At 44.0% G+C, this 20,272-nt stretch overlaps 1 protein-coding gene across 2 annotated transcripts; it reads left to right on the plus strand.

Moving 5' to 3' along the window:
• The first annotated feature begins 13,758 nt into the window (after window positions 1–13,758).
• LOC135920706 (very long chain fatty acid elongase AAEL008004-like) lies at window positions 13,759–19,296 on the plus strand. 2 transcript variants are annotated; one of them, XM_070539713.1, is made up of 3 exons: window positions 13,759–13,781; window positions 15,844–15,886; window positions 18,221–19,296. In XM_070539713.1, exon 3 carries the CDS (start codon window positions 18,265–18,267, stop codon window positions 19,132–19,134), a length of 870 nt encoding a protein of 289 aa, XP_070395814.1. In that variant the 5' UTR covers window positions 13,759–13,781; window positions 15,844–15,886; window positions 18,221–18,264; the 3' UTR covers window positions 19,135–19,296. The 2 variants fall into 2 exon arrangements, with proteins under 2 accessions (XP_070395814.1, XP_065311004.1); XM_065454932.2 differs by lacking the exon at window positions 13,759–13,781 and having other exon boundaries at window positions 15,763–15,886.
• Window positions 19,297–20,272: the final 976 nt, after the last annotated feature.

A 20,272-nucleotide genomic window follows, 5' to 3' on the forward strand; every position in this document is an offset into this window, starting at 1 on the left:
AGAAAATATTTCTGAGCTCATTTGTGTATTTAATGCGTTAATCGGCGTAAGGGCGTACGTGCAGAGTGATGTCTGCGATGAACTAGCACTTTTGAGAGAAATTATTCTTCCTGTCAGAAACAATATTTCCATGGGCTATAGGCTTACCGTTTTTTCATTTTTCCGAGAAAATATTTCTGAGCTCATTTGTGTATTTAACGCGTTAATCGGCGTAAGGGCGTACGTGCGGAGTGATGTCTGCGATGAACTAGCGCTTTTGAGAGAAATTATTCGACCTGGCCGAAACAGTATTTCCATGGGCTATAGGCTTACCGTTTTTTCATTTTTTCGAGAAAATATTTCCCAGCTCATTTGTGTATTTAACGCGTTAATCGGCGTAAGGGTGTACGTGCGGGGTGATGTCTGCGATGAACTAGCGCTTTTGCGAGAAATTATTCGACCTGGCCGAAACAGTATTTCCATGGGCTATAGGCTTACCGTTTTTTTCATTTTTCCGAGAAAATATTTCCGAGCTCATTTGTGTATTTAACGCATTAATCGGCGTAAGGGCGTACGTGCGGAGTGATGTCTGCGATGAACTAGCGCTTTTGAGAGAAATTATTCGACCTGGCCGAAACAGTATTTCCATGGGCTATAGGCTTACCGTTTTTTCATTTTTCCGAGAAAATATTTCCGAGCTCATTTGTGTATTTAACGCGTTAATCGGCGTAAGGGCGTACGTGCGGAGTGGTGTCTGCGATGAACTAGCGCTTTAGAGAGAAATTATTCGACCTGGCCGAAACAGTATTTCCATGGGCTATAGGCTTACCGTTTTTTCATTTTTTCGAGAAAATATTCCTGAGCTTATTCGTGTATTTAAAGCGTTAATCGGCGTAAGGGCGTACGTGCGGAGTGATGTCTGCGATGAACTAGCGCTTTTGAGAGAAATTATTCGACCTGGCCGAAACAGTATTTCCATGGGCTATAGGCTTACCGTTTTTCCATTTTTCCGAGAAAATATTTCCGAGCTATTTTTGTATTTAACGCGTTAATCGGCGTAAGGGCGTACGTGCGGAGTGATGTCTGCGATGAACTAGCGCTTTAGAGAGAAATTATTCGACCTGGCCGAAACAGTATTTCCATGGGCTATAGGCTTACCGTTTTTTCATTTTTCCGAGAAAATATTTCTGAGCTTATTCGTGTATTTAACGCGTTAATCGGCGTAAGGGCGTACGTGCGGAGTGATGTCTGCGATGAACTAGCGCTTTAGAGAGAAATAATTCGACCTGGCCGAAACAATATTTCCATGGGCTATAGGCTTACCGTTTTTTCATTTTTCCGAGAAAATATTTCCGAGCTCATTTGTGTATTTAACGCGTTATTCGGCGTAAGGGCGTACGTGCGGAGTGATGTCTGCGATGAACTAGCGCTTTTGAGAGAAATTATTCGACCTGGCCGAAACAGTATTTCCATGGGCTATAGGCTTACCGTTTTTTCATTTTTTCGAGAAAATATTTCCGAGCTCATTTGTGTATTTAACGCGTTAATCGGCGTGAGGGTGTACGTGCGGGGTGATGTCTGCGATGAACTAGCGCTTTTGAGAGAAATTATTCGACCTGGCCGAAACAGTATTTCCATGGGCTATAGGCTTACCATTTTTTCATTTTTCCGAGAAAATATTTCCGAGCTCATTTGTGTATTTAACGCGTTAATCGGCGTAAGGGCGTACGTGCGGAGTGATATATGCGATGAACTAGCGCTTTAGAGAGAAATTATTCGACCTGGCCGAAACAGTATTTCCATGGGCTAAGGCTTACCGTTTTTTCATTTTTCCGAGAAAATATTTCTGAGCTTATTCGTGTATTTAACGCGTTAGTCGGCGTAAGGGCGTACGTGCGGAGTGATGTCTGCGATGAACTAGCGCTTTTGATAGAAATTATTCGACCTGGCCGAAACAATATTTCCATGGGCTATAGGCTTACCGTTTTTTCATTTTTTTCGAGAAAATATTTCTGAGCCTATTCGTGTATTTAACGCGTTAATCGGCGTAAGGGTGTACGTGCGGGGTGATGTCTGCGATGAACTAGCGCTTTTGAGAGAAATTATTCGACCTGTCCGAAACAATATTTCCATGGGCTACAGGCTTACCGTTTTTTTCATTTTTCCGAGAAAATATTTCTCAGCTCATTTGTGTATTTAACGCATTAATCGGCGTAAGGGCGTACGTGCGGAGTGATGTCTGCGATGAACTAGCGCTTTTGAGAGAAATTATTCGACCTGGCCGAAACAGTATTTCCATGGGCTATAGGCTTACCGTTTTTTCATTTTTCCGAGAAAATATTTCCGAGCTCATTTGTGTATTTAACGCGTTAATCGGCGTAAGGGCGTACGTGCGGAGTGGTGTCTGCGATGAACTAGCGCTTTAGAGAGAAATTATTCGACCTGGCCGAAACAGTATTTCCATGGGCTTACCGTTTTTTCATTTTTTCGAGAAAATATTCCTGAGCTTATTCGTGTATTTAAAGCGTTAATCGGCGTAAGGGCGTACGTGCGGAGTGATGTCTGCGATGAACTAGCGCTTTTGAGAGAAATTATTCGACCTGGCCGAAACAGTATTTCCATGGGCTATAGGCTTACCGTTTTTCCATTTTTCCGAGAAAATATTTCCGAGCTATTTTTGTATTTAACGCGTTAATCGGCGTAAGGGCGTACGTGCGGAGTGATGTCTGCGATGAACTAGCGCTTTAGAGAGAAATTATTCGACCTGGCCGAAACAGTATTTCCATGGGCTATAGGCTTACCGTTTTTTCATTTTTCCGAGAAAATATTTCTGAGCTTATTCGTGTATTTAACGCGTTAATCGGCGTAAGGGCGTACGTGCGGAGTGATGTCTGCGATGAACTAGCGCTTTAGAGAGAAATAATTCGACCTGGCCGAAACAATATTTCCATGGGCTATAGGCTTACCGTTTTTTCATTTTTCCGAGAAAATATTTCCGAGCTCATTTGTGTATTTAACGCGTTAATCGGCGTAAGGGCGTACGTGCGGAGTGATGTCTGCGATGAACTAGCGCTTTAGAGAGAAATTATTCGACCTGGCCGAAACAATATTTCCATGGGCTATAGGCTTACCGTTTTGTCATTTTTCCGAGAAAATATTTCCGAGCTTATTCGTGTATTTAACGCGTTAATCGGCGTAAGGGCGTACGTGCGGAGTGATGTGTGCGATGAACTAGCGCTGTGGAGAGAAATTATTCGACCTGGCCGAAACAATATTTCCATAGGCTTACCGTTTTTTCATTTTTCCGAGAAAATATTTCTGAGCTTATTCGTGTATTTAACACGTTAATCGGCGTAAGGGCGTACGTGCGGAGTGATGTCTGCGATGAACTAGCGCTTTTGAGAGAAATTATTCGACCTGGCCGAAACAGTATTTCCATGGGCTTTCCGTTTTTTCATTTTTTCGAGAAAATATTCCTGAGCTCATTTGTGTATTTAACGCGTTAATCGGCGTAAGGGCGTACGTGCGGAGTGATGTCTGCGATGAACTAGCGCTTTTGAGAGAAATTATTCTTCCTGTCAGAAACAATATTTCCATAGGCTATAGGCTTACCGTTTTTTCATTTTTCCGAGAAAATATTTCTGAGCTCATTTGTGTATTTAACGCGTTAATCGGCGTAAGGGCGTACGTGCGGAGTGATGTCTGCGATGAACTAGCGCTTTAGAGAGAAATTATTCGACCTGGCCGAAACAGTATTTCCATGGGCTATAGGCTTACCGTTTTTTCATTTTTTCGAGAAAATATTCCTGAGCTTATTCGTGTATTTAACGCGTTAATCGGCGTAAGGGCGTACGTGCGGAGTGATGTCTGCGATGAACTAGCGCTTTTGAGAGAAATTATTCGACCTGGCCGAAACAGTATTTCCATGGGCTATAGGCTTACCGTTTTTCCATTTTTCCGAGAAAATATTTCCGAGCTCATTTGTGTATTTAACGCGTTAATCGGCGTAAGGGCGTACGTGCGGAGTGATGTCTGCGATGAACTAGCGCTTTAGAGAGAAATTATTCGACCTGGCCGAAACAGTATTTCCATGGGCTATAGGCTTACCGTTTTTTCATTTTTTCGAGAAAATATTCCTGAGCTTATTCGTGTATTTAACGCGTTAATCGGCGTAAGGGCGTACGTGCGGAGTGATGTCTGCGATGAACTAGCGCTTTAGAGAGAAATTATTCGACCTGGCCGAAACAGTATTTCCATGGGCTTACCATGGGCTTACCGTTTTTTCATTTTTTCGAGAAAATATTCCTGAGCTTATTCGTGTATTTAACGCGTTAATCGGCGTAAGGGCGTACGTGCGCAGTGATGTCTGCGATGAACTAGCGCTTTAGAGAGAAATAATTCGACCTGGCCGAAACAATATTTCCATGGGCTATAGGTTTATCGTTTTTCCATTTTTCCGAGAAAATATTTCCGAGCTCATTTGTGTATTTAACGCGTTAATCGGCGAAAGGGCGTACGCGCGGAGTGATGTCTGCGATGAACTAGCGCTTTAGAGAGAAATAATTCGACCTGGCCGAAACAATATTTCCATGGGCTATAGGCTTACCGTTTTTTCATTTTTTCGAGAAAATATTCCTGAGCTTATTCGTGTATTTAACGCGTTAATCGGCGTAAGGGCGTACGTGCGCAGTGATGTCTGCGATGAACTAGCGCTTTAGAGAGAAATTATTCGACCTGGCCGAAACAATAATTCCATGGGCTATAGGCTTACCGTTTTATCATTTTTTCGAGAAAATATTCCTGAGCTTATTCGTGTATTTAACGCGTTAATCGGCGTAAGGGCGTACGTGTGGAGTGATGTCTGCGATGAACTAGCGCTTTTGAGAGAAATTATTCGACCTGTCCGAAACAGTATTTCCATGGGCTATAGGCTTACCGTTTTTCCATTTTTCCGAGAAAATATTTCCGAGCTCATTTGTGTATTTAACGCGTTAATCGGCGTAAGGGCGTACGTGCGGAGTGATGTCTGCGATGAACTAGCGCTTTAGAGAGAAATTATTCGACCTGGCCGAAACAGTATTTCCATGGGCTATAGGCTTACCGTTTTTTTCATTTTTTCGAGAAAATATTCCTGAGCTTATTCGTGTATTTAACGCGTTAATCGGCGTAAGGGCGTACGTGCGCAGTGATGTCTGCGATGAACTAGCGCTTTAGAGAGAAATAATTCGACCTGTCCGAAACAATATTTCCATGGGCTATAGGCTTACCGTTTTTCCATTTTTCCGAGAAAATATTTCCTAGCTTATTCGTGTATTTAACGCGTTATGTGGCGTAAGCACGTGAGTGGGGAGTTATGTCTGCGATGAACTAATGCTTTTGAAAGAAATTATTTGACCTGGCCGAAACAATATTTCCATGTGCTTACCGTTCTTTTTCATGTTTCCGAGAAAATTATTGCGAGCCTATTCGTTTATTTAACGCGTTACTCAGCATCAGAACGTGCGTGGGGAGTGATGTCGGCGAAGAACCAGTGCTTGAAAGAGAAATGATTCGACCTATGTTAATTGAATCTGTTTATTCCTGCCATTAATCGACGTGAGCTCGTGCATTGGCATGGGGAGCGACGTATGGGCAAAACCAACGCTTTATAAATAGGTGAGGGGGCCCACCTAGAGGCGAAATTTTCGTGGGATTTAAGCCTACCATTTTTTCAGCAAAAATCAATTTTCACGGGAATGTTTAATCATGCAGTTAGTCGACGAGAGCTGGTGCGTTAGCATGGGGAGTGATGTATGCGCAAAACCAGCGCCTTCCAAGGATGTGAGTGGACCAGACTGCGACTACATTTTCGTTGGCTATGTTTCTGATGTATATAAATGATATTACTATTGGCCTCAAATCTTCGTTCAGAATGTTCGCGGATGACTGTGTAGTTTACAGGATTATAGAGAATGAACGTGATTCAGAATACCTGCAGCATGATTTGAATGTTATATCATCCTGGTGTGCCCATTCAGAAATGTCGTTGAATGTTAAAAAGTGTGTTCACGTCACCTTTACGAGGAAGCGTTCATACCAGTTGAATACGTATACCATAAATAGCGCTACTTTAAGCACGGCCAGGGAATATAAATATCTAGGAGTTTATTTAACGAGTGATTTGAGGTGGGCTAAGCACGTTCACCACATCAAAGTAAAGGCTGCACGTGTTTTGGGTTTCTTAAGACGAAATTTCAGCGAACTTCCATTGAATTTAAAAGAACAACTGTATTTCACTCATGTGCGCTCATTGCTGGAGTACGCATGCGTTTGCTGGGATCCGTATACCAAAGAGCTGGCCGATACGCTTGAAAAAATACAGAATAGGGCAGTGCGATTCGTTCTAGGTAATTGGGATCGTCACCTTAGCATGAGCGAAAGCAAACGTAAACTTAAATGGGAAGAATTGAAAGATCGTAGACGAAACCTCAGGTTGAAATTTTTCCATAATATCTACCATTCTAAAACTGGAATCAATAAGGAGAAGTACATTCAAGAGCCGTCCTATATATCCCAAAGAAGGGACCACAGTCTCAAAATAAAAGAATTTTCCTTTAAAGGTGACGTCTTCCGCTATTCATTCTTTGTTAGATGTATAAGAGAGTGGAATAATCTTCCGCCTATGATTGTATCCAATGTGTCAAATGATGCTTTTTACCGCGCTTTGTGTAATTAGTTTCTTTATTGGTATCAAATATGATGCTTATTTTTATGTATCCCCCTGCTGTAATGCCAGCAAATGCGAAGCAGGTATCAAATAAATAAATAAATAAAATAAATAAATAAATAAGCTTACCTTTTTTTTTTCGGCGAAGAGCATACAGTCTTCGTATATCCGTTGTTTCATGGTGTGAATCGACGATAGCTTCTGCTTTAGCAAGGAGTGTGACGTATGCGCGATACCAGCACTTCTCAAAGAAGTGAATGAACCCAGCTGTCGATTACGTTTTCGTATGCTATAGACTTACCATTTTTCATCATCATCAGCCCATTTGATGTCCACTGCAGGACGAAGGCATCTCCCTGCGGTCTCCCATTTCTTTCAGCGAAAATCAATGTTCACATATCTTTTATTCACGCCATTAACCGACGACAGCTCGTGCATTAGCATGGGAAGTGATGTATCCGCAAAACCACAGCGTTCCAGAGAGGTGAATGGACCTTGCTGCGGCTACATTTTCGTTGGCTATAGACTTACCTTTCTTCTTTTTTTTTGGGGGGGGGGGGGGGGCGAGGATCAATCTTTACATATCCGCTTCTTTCATGGTGTGAAGCGACATCTGCTGCTTTAGCATGGGAAGTCATGCATCTGCCAGACGAGCGCTTTTCAAAGTTTACCCAGCTGGCGGCTACATTAACATGGGCTATAGGCTTACCATTTTCTCAGCGAAGGGCAAGCTTGATGTATCCATTTATTCATGGTGTCAGTCGACGAGAGCTGTAGTACTATCATGGATAATGGTGTATGTGCCAAGCCAGAGCTTTCCAGAGAATTTAGTGAACCCAGCCGCGGCGACATCTTAATTGGATTACAATTTTTTCACTAAAATCAATCGTCACATATTCGTTTATTCATGGCGTTAACAGTCGAAAGCTCGTCGGGGACGAATTTATGCTTGGGGAGGGATGTAACCGCCGAACCAGCACTTCTCAGACAAGTAAGTGGACTCGGCTCGGGTTAAACTTTTTTAGAAAATTTTGTGAGAAAACCAGTCTTGACGAATCAGGCAATTTATGGCGGTAATCGCAACATGTTACCATAACTCTGATTCTGTTCATTGCTTTGAACAACCACGCAACTCAGCACTTCCGAGTGCTGCCGACGTTGTCACCAGCCTCGGTTGTGTGCCCTTGTTTCTATGACATGCGACGTGCCGTTCGACGAGAAAGTAGTTCGAGGCAAAATAACCCCGCTGTTATTTATTCACGGTGTTTCCGGCGCACGTGGCATTGTCAGCTTCGTAAACGGACACACGGATTTGTTGCTGGCAAATTTCAGCACAGAGCGTCGGCACCTTCCAAGGGGCACGACTGTGGCCTATTTCGACGGTGTTGCAGATGTTCAAGGCTGCTTGTCAATGCTCAAAGAAGCATCTGCACAATATCCGACTCCTTTTCTTGACGTCAGCTCCACCTTGCCGCTGGGAGAGTGACAAGAACTGCTCGCGTTACTAGCCCTGTTCCCGGACGGCATTGCGTTAACATTAGGAGTCGGTCACACGGCCTTATCCAAAAGCCGAATAATCTTTGAAGATACGGCCAGATCAACCTGCCAGAACCCTTATCGCGTGGCCTTAAAAGAACGTTAAGCGATACAGGAGCATGTAACTTTATAAAGTGCTCTAAGACGGCGTGATTCAGCCGTCCAAGAGCCCCTGCTTTCGGTTCTGGCCTGTAATTTACTGTAATTTACTGTTTGTCTGTTTCTGTCTGTCTATTTTTTCTGTTTATCTGTCTCCCACTTACATAGATGATTCCCTCGACCGGCTTCGATACTTTCGTCATTTCTCCTCAATGGACTTGAAAAGTGGATATTGGCAAATCGGGGTGCGCCCGAGAGACCGTGAGAAAGCCGCTTTTGTGACACCAGATGGGCTATACGAATTTAAAGTTTTGCCCTTCGGTCTGTGCTCCCCGCCAGCTACTTTTCAAATGCTCATGGATACTGTGCTTTCGGTTCTGAACTGCAAAATCTGCTTGGTCTCGACGACGTCATTGTGTTTTCTGCTACATTTGACGAGCGCCTGCAACGACCCAAAGTGGTTCTGCAAGCCATATTGGACAACGTGTATATAGTATCTCATTGTACCATATCATAATCATCCGCCACCTACCTTTCCCTGTATTTCCCACTTCCCCATTCCCCAGTGAGGAGTAGCAGGCTAGAGACACGCTCTCCAGGCCGACCTCTCCTCCTTTCTCTTCATTAAAATCGACTCCTCCTCCTCCTGCAAGCCATCCAGTCGGTGGTTCTCACGCTGAAGCCAGAAAATGCCAATATTGTTTTGGGAAACGATAGTTTCTTAGTTACGTCGTCAGTTATTCTGGTGTTCGTCCCAATCCTGAAAAAAGTGCCGCCGTCGCACACTTCACCGTACCGTCCGATAAACAAGCGGTCTGGCGCTTTCTGGGCCTCTACGCGCATTATCGTCGGTTTTATCTCAGATTTTGCACGCATTGCGTCACCATTCACTTACCTCACGAGAGACGACGTGGCATTCCTGTGGGGCGATGCACAGAAAATGGCATTTAATGAGCTGCGGCAACGCCTACAAACGCCTCCAGCACTTGCACACTTTGACGAAGCAGCCCCACGACTCTTCACACTGAGCATTGTTGTTCTTGTTGGTGTTGTTCCTGCAGTTGCAGGATTACGCTGAAAATGTGATACTTGATAGTATAAAGAGCTGGCTTAAAGTCACAAATTATGACGCATTTCGGTGCCGACTCATCGGTGACGTAGTCAATAGCGGCACGGAGAGCTGCAAGTCCTGCCGCCATAGAGGTAGTCATGTCTGAGACGTTGAGAGACAAAAAAAAAACGAAAAGGGAACGGTAGGGTGGTTAACCAAGGACGTGCCCGGTTGGCTACCCTACTGTTGGGAAGGAGCTAGAAAACGGGAAGAATAGACAAGAAGGAGAGAGAAGAAAAACAAAGACTCAGTCATTCACAGAGCCAGTCACAGAGGGATGTCCACTGTCACAAGTGTTTGTAAAATCCAGTAGCCTTCAATAAGAGCAGAGGGGCCTTTGTGTCCTTTGGCATGCAAGAACGCATAGGCTCCCAGGATTTTTTTTTCTCTGGGCGCACTCTATTATCTAATTGGCTGAGTTTAGCTTGTAGAGTACATCGTTGAGCGGCAAAGGACGTGCAATGACACAGAAGGTCCTCTAGAGTCTCATCGTACCCACACAAATTACCCGTCGTGCTATTGGTCATTGCTATTAGGAATGAAAAGGAATATTTAAATGTGATGCCCAACCACACGCGACACAGTAAAATCCTTTCGCGGCAGCAGAGTCCTGCTTGGCATTAGCGTCAGCATGACGATTAACGTCATGCTGACGTAGCAGGATGTGCTACGGGTCTAGGGGGCTGATAACTAGCAGTATACTAACACCTTGAAAAACCTTAAAACTCACTTACAGTCAAAAAAGTGTTATGTGCGAAGAAACATTGCCGGGTGGAGCAGAATGTGTTTTCTGAATTCAATAGGGCAGTATTCTTTTCTTTGCTCTTCTACTCACCGACACTGCACTAAGACATGAATGACCGTCAGTGTCTCGCCACATTTACCAGTAATAGGAGGATTTTCAGAGGTCAACAGGTACGAGTGTATAACAGTGACCTATTCTCAGATGAAAGAAAGGCGTCAGGCAGAGAGATACAATCTCTCCAATGCTATTCACAGAATGTTTACAGGAGGTATTCAGAGACCTGGATTGGGAAGAATTGGGGATAAAAGTTAATGGAGAATACCTTAGTAACTTGCGATTCGCTGATGATATTGTCTTGCTTAGTAACTTAGGGGACCAGTTGCAATGCATGCTCACTGACCTGGAGAGGCAAAGCAGAAAAGTGGGTCTAAAAATTAATCTGCAGAAAACTAAAGTAATGTTTAACGGTCTGGGAAGAGAACAGCAATTTACAATAGGTAGTGAGGCACTGGAAGTGGTAAGGGAATACATCTACTTAGGGCAGGTTGTAACGGCGCATCCGGATCATGAGACGGAAATAATCAGAAGAATAAGAATGGGCTGGGGTGCGTTTCGCAGGCATTCTCAGATCATGAACAGCAGGTTGTCATTATCCCTCAAGAGAAAAGCGTATAATAGCTGTGTCTTACCAGTACTCACTTACGGCTCAGAAACCTGGAGTCTTACGAAAAGGGCTCTACTTAAATTGAGGACGACGCAACGAGCTATGGAAAGAAGAATGATAGGTGTAACGTTAAGGGATAAGAAAAGAGCAGATTGTGTGAGGGAACAAACGCGAGTTGATGACATATTAGCTGAAATCAAGAAAAAGAAATGGGCATGGACAGGACATGTAATGAGGAGGGAAGATAACCGATGGTCATTAAGAGTTACGGACTGGATTCCAAGGGAAGGGAAGCGTAGCCGAGGGCGGCAGAAAGTTAGGTGGGCGGATGAGATTAAGAAGTTTGCAGGGACGACATGGCCACAACTAGTACATGACCGGGGTTGTTGGAGAAGTATGGGAGAGGCCTTTGCCCTGCAGTGGATGTAACCAGGCTGATGATGATCACGATGGTGGTGGTGGTATGATGATGGTGGTGATGATTATGATGATGATGATGGTTATTATTACCCTCAAATGACAGAAAGTAACCTCAGTTCTTCGTATTTTCTGTCAGGTCGCCAATTTCCTAAGTTGGGCTTATAATAACGTGGTGTTTATTAGGTGTTTCGGTGTCCCGCATACGTTGCCGATATTTCATCAGTTTCTTCCGTGGGAGCGGCCCGCAGCTCTGCCCTAGGGCAAAGCGTCTCAGGACCTTGCTATTAAAGTTCTTTGTCTGTCTGTCTGTTCCGTAAGAAAGGGTTCAGGGGCGCAATAACGTAAAGTTATTCCGAACTTTTCTATTCCAACTCTGCAATCAGCCCTCCGCGATTGGTCAAAAACATTTTTGGACCACCCTTATGTCGCCGCTCTGTGACGCGACGTCACGAAAACCGCGATAGCTCCCCATCTGATATGACGTGTGCACACTGATTATGCACGAATAGACTCGTGAATGCCACCATCTGAGACGCTTCGTGTTAGGCTTGTCACATGGCAACATATTACTTATAAAACAAAATTCAGTGCCCTCCCAATGTGAAGAAGAATGACCAGCGAAGCTTTGTATATGGGCCCCTTAATGGCGAAGTGCACCTCCTCCCCGGGTCGGCCCGGTATTGCACTATCTTTGGGATCGGCCCACGTATGGGAAATTTTGCGTCTACACACGGACACGATCCTGGGGGAACTGGCGCTTAACAGCTTCACTATAAAGTGAGCGTGTTCATTTTTTAGACGACGATGAAGAAAGCAGGTAGGGGACGCTTCTGAACCTGAGATTACGCTCTGAGATGCTAATTTTTATTTCGCATGCAATCGTAATAAGAGCACTTGTAAAACAGGCTGCTCCTTGGCCAATCACCCGTAGTGGGCACGAGCCATTTCCTTAGTTGCAACAAGAAGTTTTTTGCACGTCCTTCGTCGTACAGTGTAGCACTGTGGGGAGCTTCCGCAAAGTCGAACGCGTCGTGTCTTGGGATTTAACATGTTCTAATGTTGGCCAAGCGTAACGCTTTATCATAGAGGTGGCTGAGCTGCTTGTCATAATACACAAACTGCCGCTCACAAAGGGATCAGCCTAAGGTTGGTTCACCATGACTTTTATTCTCCTTTTCGCCTTCCTTCTGAAGAGAGTAGCAAGCTAGAAGACGTTTATCTCAGGCGGCTAGACACAATTGCATTTTCTCAAGTTAAATATTTCCCTCTTCTCGCTTAAAGAAAATAGCCATCTGCAAAACATGCAAACAAACAAGTTACTTCGTTCGGTATATGCCACGAACTCCTGCTCCCTTGCCACTGCAGCTTGCTTAAATGTTGTAATCAAGCCCTTGTGTTTCTCATCCTTAAATTATGGCAATCTGCGCTTCGCAGATTGCTGGAGTTTGAGTGTAAGTGTCCTGGCAGCATCATTTTATCTGCTTCACTTTGCCATGTTTGGTGCCATTGTTCCCTTAGTATTCCGGGGATTATTAAAGCATTATCGTTTCCCTGTGTGTGGCGAGACCAACTAATGTTCAAAACTTCGCGGGGGAAGAACACAAATGTTAAGACAGCGACACAAGAGAGGACTGAGCAGTCCGTACTTCTTGCGTCCTTCAGTCCTTGTCTCTGTCCATGTCCCAACATTCGCGCTGTTTTGAACCCACCGATTTACACGAACTCGCTTAGCTGTCATTTCCGGTAAGTTCGCATTCCGCACGTGCACCCGAACAGGGTATGCGTACAATCCCTTCTCGCAGAGAAGCCCTGACGCGCGTTTTACGAAGGAAAATTCTTCTGCAGCTGGCAAGCTCTTTCGCCGTTCATATACAAACACAGATATACATTTATTTCTTCTAAATCTTCTAAACATAATGCCAAGCTCCAGCTATCACAGTACTGGAAAAGTGGAAAAACATATCGAGTGTCGGGATAAGTATTCGCGGAATATTCTATTGGTAATTTAAAGTTAATTCAATTCTGCGGTTTTACGTGCCACAATCACCTTCTTATTATGAAGCACGCGCCGTAGTGGGGAACTCCGGGTTAATTTTGACCACCTCGGGTTTTTTAACGTGTGCCCAATACACGATACGCGGGGCGGCTCTTCATATCACACCCATCGAAACTTGGCCGCCGCGGCCGGGATTTGATCCCTCGGCCTCGTGCTTAGCAGCGCAAAGCCTTAGCCACTAACACGGCCTACGAGATTGGGCGCGTCAGCGGGGTAAACCTGCCAGCACGCGCTTTCTCGGAGGCCACGCCACTAACCCACCACGGTGGGCGTATTCCTAATCTCACCATCCAGATATATCCGAACGCAATACATGCCACAGTATTAGTGTGCAAGTTGGTAAACAAAGCAACTTCGTATCAGTCGGTGCATGCGCTTTCTACCGCCACTGGAGCGCGCGCCTCACGTGATTAAGTTTAGTCAGACGCTGTGTGCGAGACCCGTAAACGTCTTTCTGTGAAGCCTGTAAGTGGACTTGGAGACTAATGCTTTTTGTTCACTTAATGTAGCATTCAAATACAGTAATTTAGAGACTCACAGACCACATAGAGAATGAAATGAATAGGCTTGTTTATGACTGTCGTTAGGAAGACTGCAAATAGACCAAGTAGGAAAATTCACTATGTAGGGAAGCTAAAGAAACGTTGAGGAAAAACGGAAACTCGCTATTATATGGTTAACTACAACACCAAGGAGTCAAGTTAATAATAACTTCTAGGATGCGCTTTCTTGTTTTCGAAAGGAGTTAAGCGTATTATATTGTGTGCACCAGCCTAGTGCATTCGGTAAATTCATCTCGCGAAAGAAACATTGAGGAGGAATTAACATTTTTGGAACCAGAAAATTGATGCACTTATTCACAAAACTAGTTCTTGCTCTAGAACTATTCATGAGATTATGTACTCAAGCTAATCGATCGTGATTTTGATGTTTATTGGCTGCGACAGTATGGGAGGTTTGTCTGCCGAAGAACCCGCGCTCCCAAAATACCAGCTAAAAACAAAACAAAAACAAAAACATTACACGTGATATCGGACATATTTGCTACGCCGACTTCGACTGGACGTTTCCTACACAAGCTGCTTTCTTTGTCGGATACGTCATTTAACACTGTCTTGCTGTAGATGTGGGCGCCTACAGAGCGCTGAACTTGATTCTCCGGGGGGGTTTTTTTGTTTTTTTTTTACAATTGCCCTCTTTATCAAATACAAATGACTGCTTTTACAGTAACGCTGAATGGCATTGATAATCGCAATTTTGCTGTTGAAAAAGTGTTCAGATCGCGCAATGATCCACAAGCGTGAGCGGCAGCTCTGAAAGACTTTTCTGAAAGTTTCTCAAAGCACAGCGGCGTGGCATCTGGTTACTGACGCCCGCATTAATTTTATTTTCTTATATCTATGTTCTCATTTATTGTTGATTTATTCATTTATACGTACTTGCCCCACTATGTCTAACTTTTATTTGTTAACCATTTCTGTATTCATTGTTCCAGTGCTTAAGGGATTAAGGGTCTTACTTTGGTGATGGATACGTAACATTGCATACTACATTGTGTTTCGTGCAATTCCGTCCTTGTTGCCTGAGTAGCTCGGTACAATATGTTTCAAGTGCATCGCCGCTACTACTACAATGCTAATCTATTCAAGCGCGTTAACGCTACAAGCACCTCTAATTTTGTGTATGCGGTTTGCTTGCTCAGTTCGTCGTGACATTTCCGCACATTCTTGACACAGTCAGATGTTGTGGAAAAACAGTCGACAGATGTTGCCAGCATTTTCGATATCATCAAATAAATCAATATCATTAGCGAAGGCGGTTGGTTCAAAGGTGAGAACACCACTTACGAATTCGCCACCAGAAGCTCGATCGAGCCGTAAGAACAGCGAATAGCCACTGAAAATAACTTTCCAAGCCACTCAGCCGAAAACGACAAACTATAAATTCACGTTTGGTAAGCCAACTATCACTCTGCATTCAAACATAAGCATCGCGTTCCCTTTCCTGATTCGCCTCCGCGTCGTTTGTCGTGTCTCGGCGCCTGAGGAAAGCGGTCAGGGCCAGCAGCACTTGAGAGCTGGAAACAATGTCGTTATGTGCGGAAGTGCTCGGCCATGGAGGTGCGCGCTCATTTCCCGGCTCGAATATAACCGTAATCAAGCCGACCAGGTAAGCGAATAAAAAAAAATGGAAAGGGAGGAGTGGAGTCGACGCACATCAACATAAGGCACTACAATGAGGCACCCGTCGGCATAGCCGGTAAACAGTCAGGAGCTAGAGTCACGAAAGGCATGTTATAGCCCGGCGAATAATGTCGGTGTTCAACGTCAAGTGTAAGATGATAAAACAAGAAGAAATAAGTGTACTAGTGGGCGAATAAAAAACCAGCCTTTGGAGGCAATGAATAAGGGTCATTAGGCTCCATTGTGATGTAAGCGTGTGCTATAATCGGCTTCTGGCTCCTAATAAGCCGCGTGAGAGGATTCTCTCAACTCCGTGCCGCTGAATGTGTGTTGCACGTGCGCAGAATCGGATGCGAAGCGTGACGCAGCGGTACTCCTTGTCTGGAGGTGAGTACGCCTACGTTAGATAACTGACTTACGCTTACGTTGTTTTGAGCTAACTGATTGCGAAATCGACGTAAGACATCATGAGTGGGTGTCCATGTGACGAGCTCTAGTTGATTTGAATTCAGTCAGCAAAATAATTTCCCTACTTCGGTGAGAGGACAGATTGTCTGCAGCCTTCTCGAAAATGTGAAGCGGTTGTGGATGGGAACGCATGCACGTAATCGTAGTATTCTGCGAATGTTCAAGGTTCTGAAAGAGAATAGAATTGATTTTGGCATTCGATTTGCGAATTCGATATTCGAAGTTTAAGAATGCTTGTTGCAGCCGCATAGCATAGGTACAATCTTGGGTACGGGATCCGGAAGAGAGAACCAGTGCAATTCAAATGAGCGGTGGGGGCTCCTATCTAAATACATTGCAAAGGAGAAATCGTTTTTCTCACAACCACTGCACCAAATTTGATTATGTTTGTTGCATTGAAAAGAAGAAGTTAGAATCTAGCATCTGTTGTAACGAATGATTCATTTAGGCCGTCAATTTTTTATCAGTGTTGTTGCAAATCGCAAGTTTTCAGAAAACGAGACTGAAGTTTACAACTCTGTAACTCAGCAATGATAAACTGTATCACGATTTTGTAAATTGTATTTAGTAGTACATCTAAAGCGGACCAAATCTATACATTTACCTGGCTCTTAAATAGACCACTAATATGCGAGTATGATTTTTGCGACAGCCTTGCAAACAATGTAACAATTTCATGTAAGATATGAATTGATAAATCAAGTTTGTCCGCTTTGGATACTCTAATGGATGCAGTTTACAGAACTGCGATATCTATTCTTAGTGCAGAGCTACGAAATTGTAAACTTCATGCTTCCATTTTTTTTTTCAAACTTAGCAATTTTTCAACGTTCCTATTAAAATATTCGGAGTATAAATGAAAATTCCACTTGCAACAGTCACTACAATTGAACATTTTCTCTCAAATGCAACACACTTCATTAAAATCAGCCCCGTGGTTATCTCAGAAAAGCGTTTCTGCGTTTTACGTGTATTTGAATAGACGGCATCAGAGTTCGGCCCGAGCTAAAGCTTCCTCTTAATAGCAATCACTTATTTTTATAGCGTCACCCAATCCCACTCAATCTCTATAAAATCGTGCGAATATTCGAAATTTCAAATACTGATTGAATATTTTTTGGTGGTGAATTCGAGAATTCACGATTTGAAATGCTTGCATATTAGTTTATTTCGAATGCGTGAGGAATAAAAGCACCTAGTGGTGTCTCAAAGGGGATATTTTTTTATTTATTTTGAGGCATGTAAGTTAATAAAAATAAAAGCCTCAGCCCGCACCAAATAAATGTAGCAGGCGACAGTGCGAAGGAAGCAAAGGCTCTTCCGAATCCGTTTGCTTCAGGGGAAGCTGAGATGGGGACTAGTTCCTGAGCTAAGGCATGGGACAGATAACCTTTCGATAAGTGTTATTCAATAGGTATGAACCCGTCACTTTTAGACAGCCTAAATGCGAATTTTCTGTCTCGATTTAGTGAAAGCAGTATATATTGTTTCCGCATTCGCATCATGTCTCCATCCATTTAAAACAATGTACGGTGTTGTACCACAGTTCCCTCGATCAACAAATTCAACGCTATGTCCACCTGTGTAAGCGCCGTCCCCCCCCCCCGTTTTTTTTCATTACTGTCTTTGTCATGGTGCACCAGATAACTTAAATCAATTGTTTCTCATTTATAAATTCCTCAGTTTACCGACCTCCACTTGCGAACTGTATTACAATCATTTAAATATACCTGTAAATTAACACCGTAAATAATCTCAATAAGGCTTCTTTTTTTTTTTTTACGAAGTGGCCTCCACCCGAACTTCATATTTCACTGACGTGCCGAGCTCTCGTGGCAGCCCGCTCTGCCAAGCTTTAGTACAAATTTAAGTCCTTAAGTGCCTTGGTATATCTTCACCGGGTCTATTCACTGACTACTGAACCCGATACTCCTAATTTCCTGTCAGTGAGGAAAACTTGTGAAAATTTCTTCATCTATGTCGCTCGGTGCATACGGCATCCATAAAAACGGAAGGAGTACTCAAGGCAGAATAAAGATTACAAGGCACAGAATAAGCCTACCTTTCTAGAGAAAAGTTCCTCGCGGTATCGTTAATGACGCTGTTTCCAAACTTGCATGTGAAAAGTTGGCGTCGGTTTGAAACCTGAAGTGCAATTGGGACCTATAGCGATTAAACAAACGCTGTACTCAGCTTCGGCTTCTCTGTTCTTTCGATCATAGTTATATTCGCACGCCCTTCTTTATTTCACAGCACAGCTACACTGACACGGCACCCAAGGGTGGCATCGAAGAGCTATGAAGTTCAGCCTGAATCCAATCACGCTGTCCCACCAGCTTCGCCAGTTGGGCGATCCCCGAACACGTGACTACCCGGTGGTGACGAACCCCATCTTCGTGTTTACGCTGCTGCTGTCTTACCTGTATTTCGTCAAGGTGGCCGGCCCTCGCTGGATGAAGAACCGGGAGCCCTTCCGCATCATCAACATCGTGCGCTTCTACAACTTACTCATGGTATCCGTGGGCATCCGCTTCCTCTACCTGGTGCTGAAGTTCACTTACCTTCCGGGTGGCCACTACAGCCTCTGGTGCCAGGGCATCACGGGTCACATGACCGACGAGATGCGCGAGTACTACCGCACGGGCTGGATCTACATCGCGGTGCGCTACTGCGACCTCCTGGACACCGTGTTCTTCGTGCTGCGCAAGAAGTTCGCCCACGTGTCGCTCCTGCACGTGCTGCACCACACGATCGTGGTCGCCAACGCGTGGTTCTTCGCACTGTTCGCGCCTGAAGGCCAGCCGACCTTCAGCATGTGCCTGAACGTGTTCGTCCACATCATCATGTACTCGTACTACTTCCTCGCGACGTTCGGTCCCACCGTCCGCAAATACCTGTGGTGGAAGAAGTACCTGACCACACTGCAGATTGCGCAGTTCGTTATTATCATGATACACATGTCCATACCGCTCTTCGTCGACTGCGGCTTTCCGAGGCACTTGATCATGATGGGTAACGTGCAGACGTTCCTCATTCTCTGCCTCTTCGTAAACTTCTACGTCAATACGTACGTCGCCAAGCCCGTTCAATTGGTTTTGCAAGGAAGTGAAAGCAAGGAAAGGAGAAACGGCGACTTCGTTCCAAACGGGAAGAATAAATGTACGTAGGGTTGGCGACATCATGTCACTTTTCTTTTCCTTGCGCAAAGCTCATGCGCCGAGCTCTTTAGCTGCACAAGTGGCTTTTTCCTGTAACGTTATTTTTTTACCGGTCTTTATGAAATCCCTTAGACGTCACGTATAAAGACTGTAACCTACCATTTGTCCAAAGTGCGCGCGCATGCACATTTCCATAAACTGTGTCCATCGGAAACCTGTATTAAGGGCGTGTAAGTGCGCAGAGGAGGAACACTGTCATCATTTAATAGACTGAGTAACTGGCTTTAAGTTATGGCTAGGCCACCTTGCAGACAAGAGCTAGGGTTTTTATTTCCAACTGCTTGCGCAGTTGTCTCATTTCTAATTAAACAGTTACAGATATCGACCTGATTTAATAGACCATTTGGTCAGATTTTGTCAAGTCTGTGTACTCACCTTCTGGTCACACTTTTTTTGTTGTATTTCTTGTTCGGCATTTTTTGCTTTGTAACATTTGTTACCTCTTAGTTACGAACCTGTTGTTGACACAACGATCCTGTGGTGCACTTTTCTGTTCTTTACCACGCTTAACATTACTGATCTGTCATACATGAAAGCATCTTACAGAAGAACTGTTGTTCGTGTATTTGTCTATTTTCTAGTATATTGCTACACCATGTACGTATTTAAGGAACATGCATTACTGCCACGTGTATTCCCTGATCAAGGTCAGACCCTGGCCGAAATGTTGGAAATAAAGGCGTTGTTTTTCTTACGTCTGTGCATATGATATAAGTGCCTTTGTGACGAACTATTGGATCGAGGAAGACGCTCACCAATAATATACAGCGGTTTCTACGAAGATGTTACCCATATTTAAAGATAGCCGTTTTGAAATAAAAGAGTGGTTCCTTCGGCGACATGCCGTCAGTGGTGGCGACAATGAGTTTATAGTTGTTGCCTGGCAATTAGTCACTAATGTTAAAGAAGAATAATTAATTTTAAGCTTTTAGTTACAGTGGGACCATTGCAATTGTGAAACTGAAGCGAGCTTTCCGTACAATCCATATCAACTTCTGGATTCTAACATCATTAGTAAGCTTGTCCTTTATACTGACACGTGTACTTATATTTATCGGGCGACCAGGTTTCGCCGCCTAACAAATCT

This window comes from Dermacentor albipictus, chromosome 5 (genome assembly GCF_038994185.2).
Source record: "Dermacentor albipictus isolate Rhodes 1998 colony chromosome 5, USDA_Dalb.pri_finalv2, whole genome shotgun sequence".
Classification (NCBI taxonomy): Eukaryota; Metazoa; Arthropoda; class Arachnida; order Ixodida; family Ixodidae; genus Dermacentor; species Dermacentor albipictus.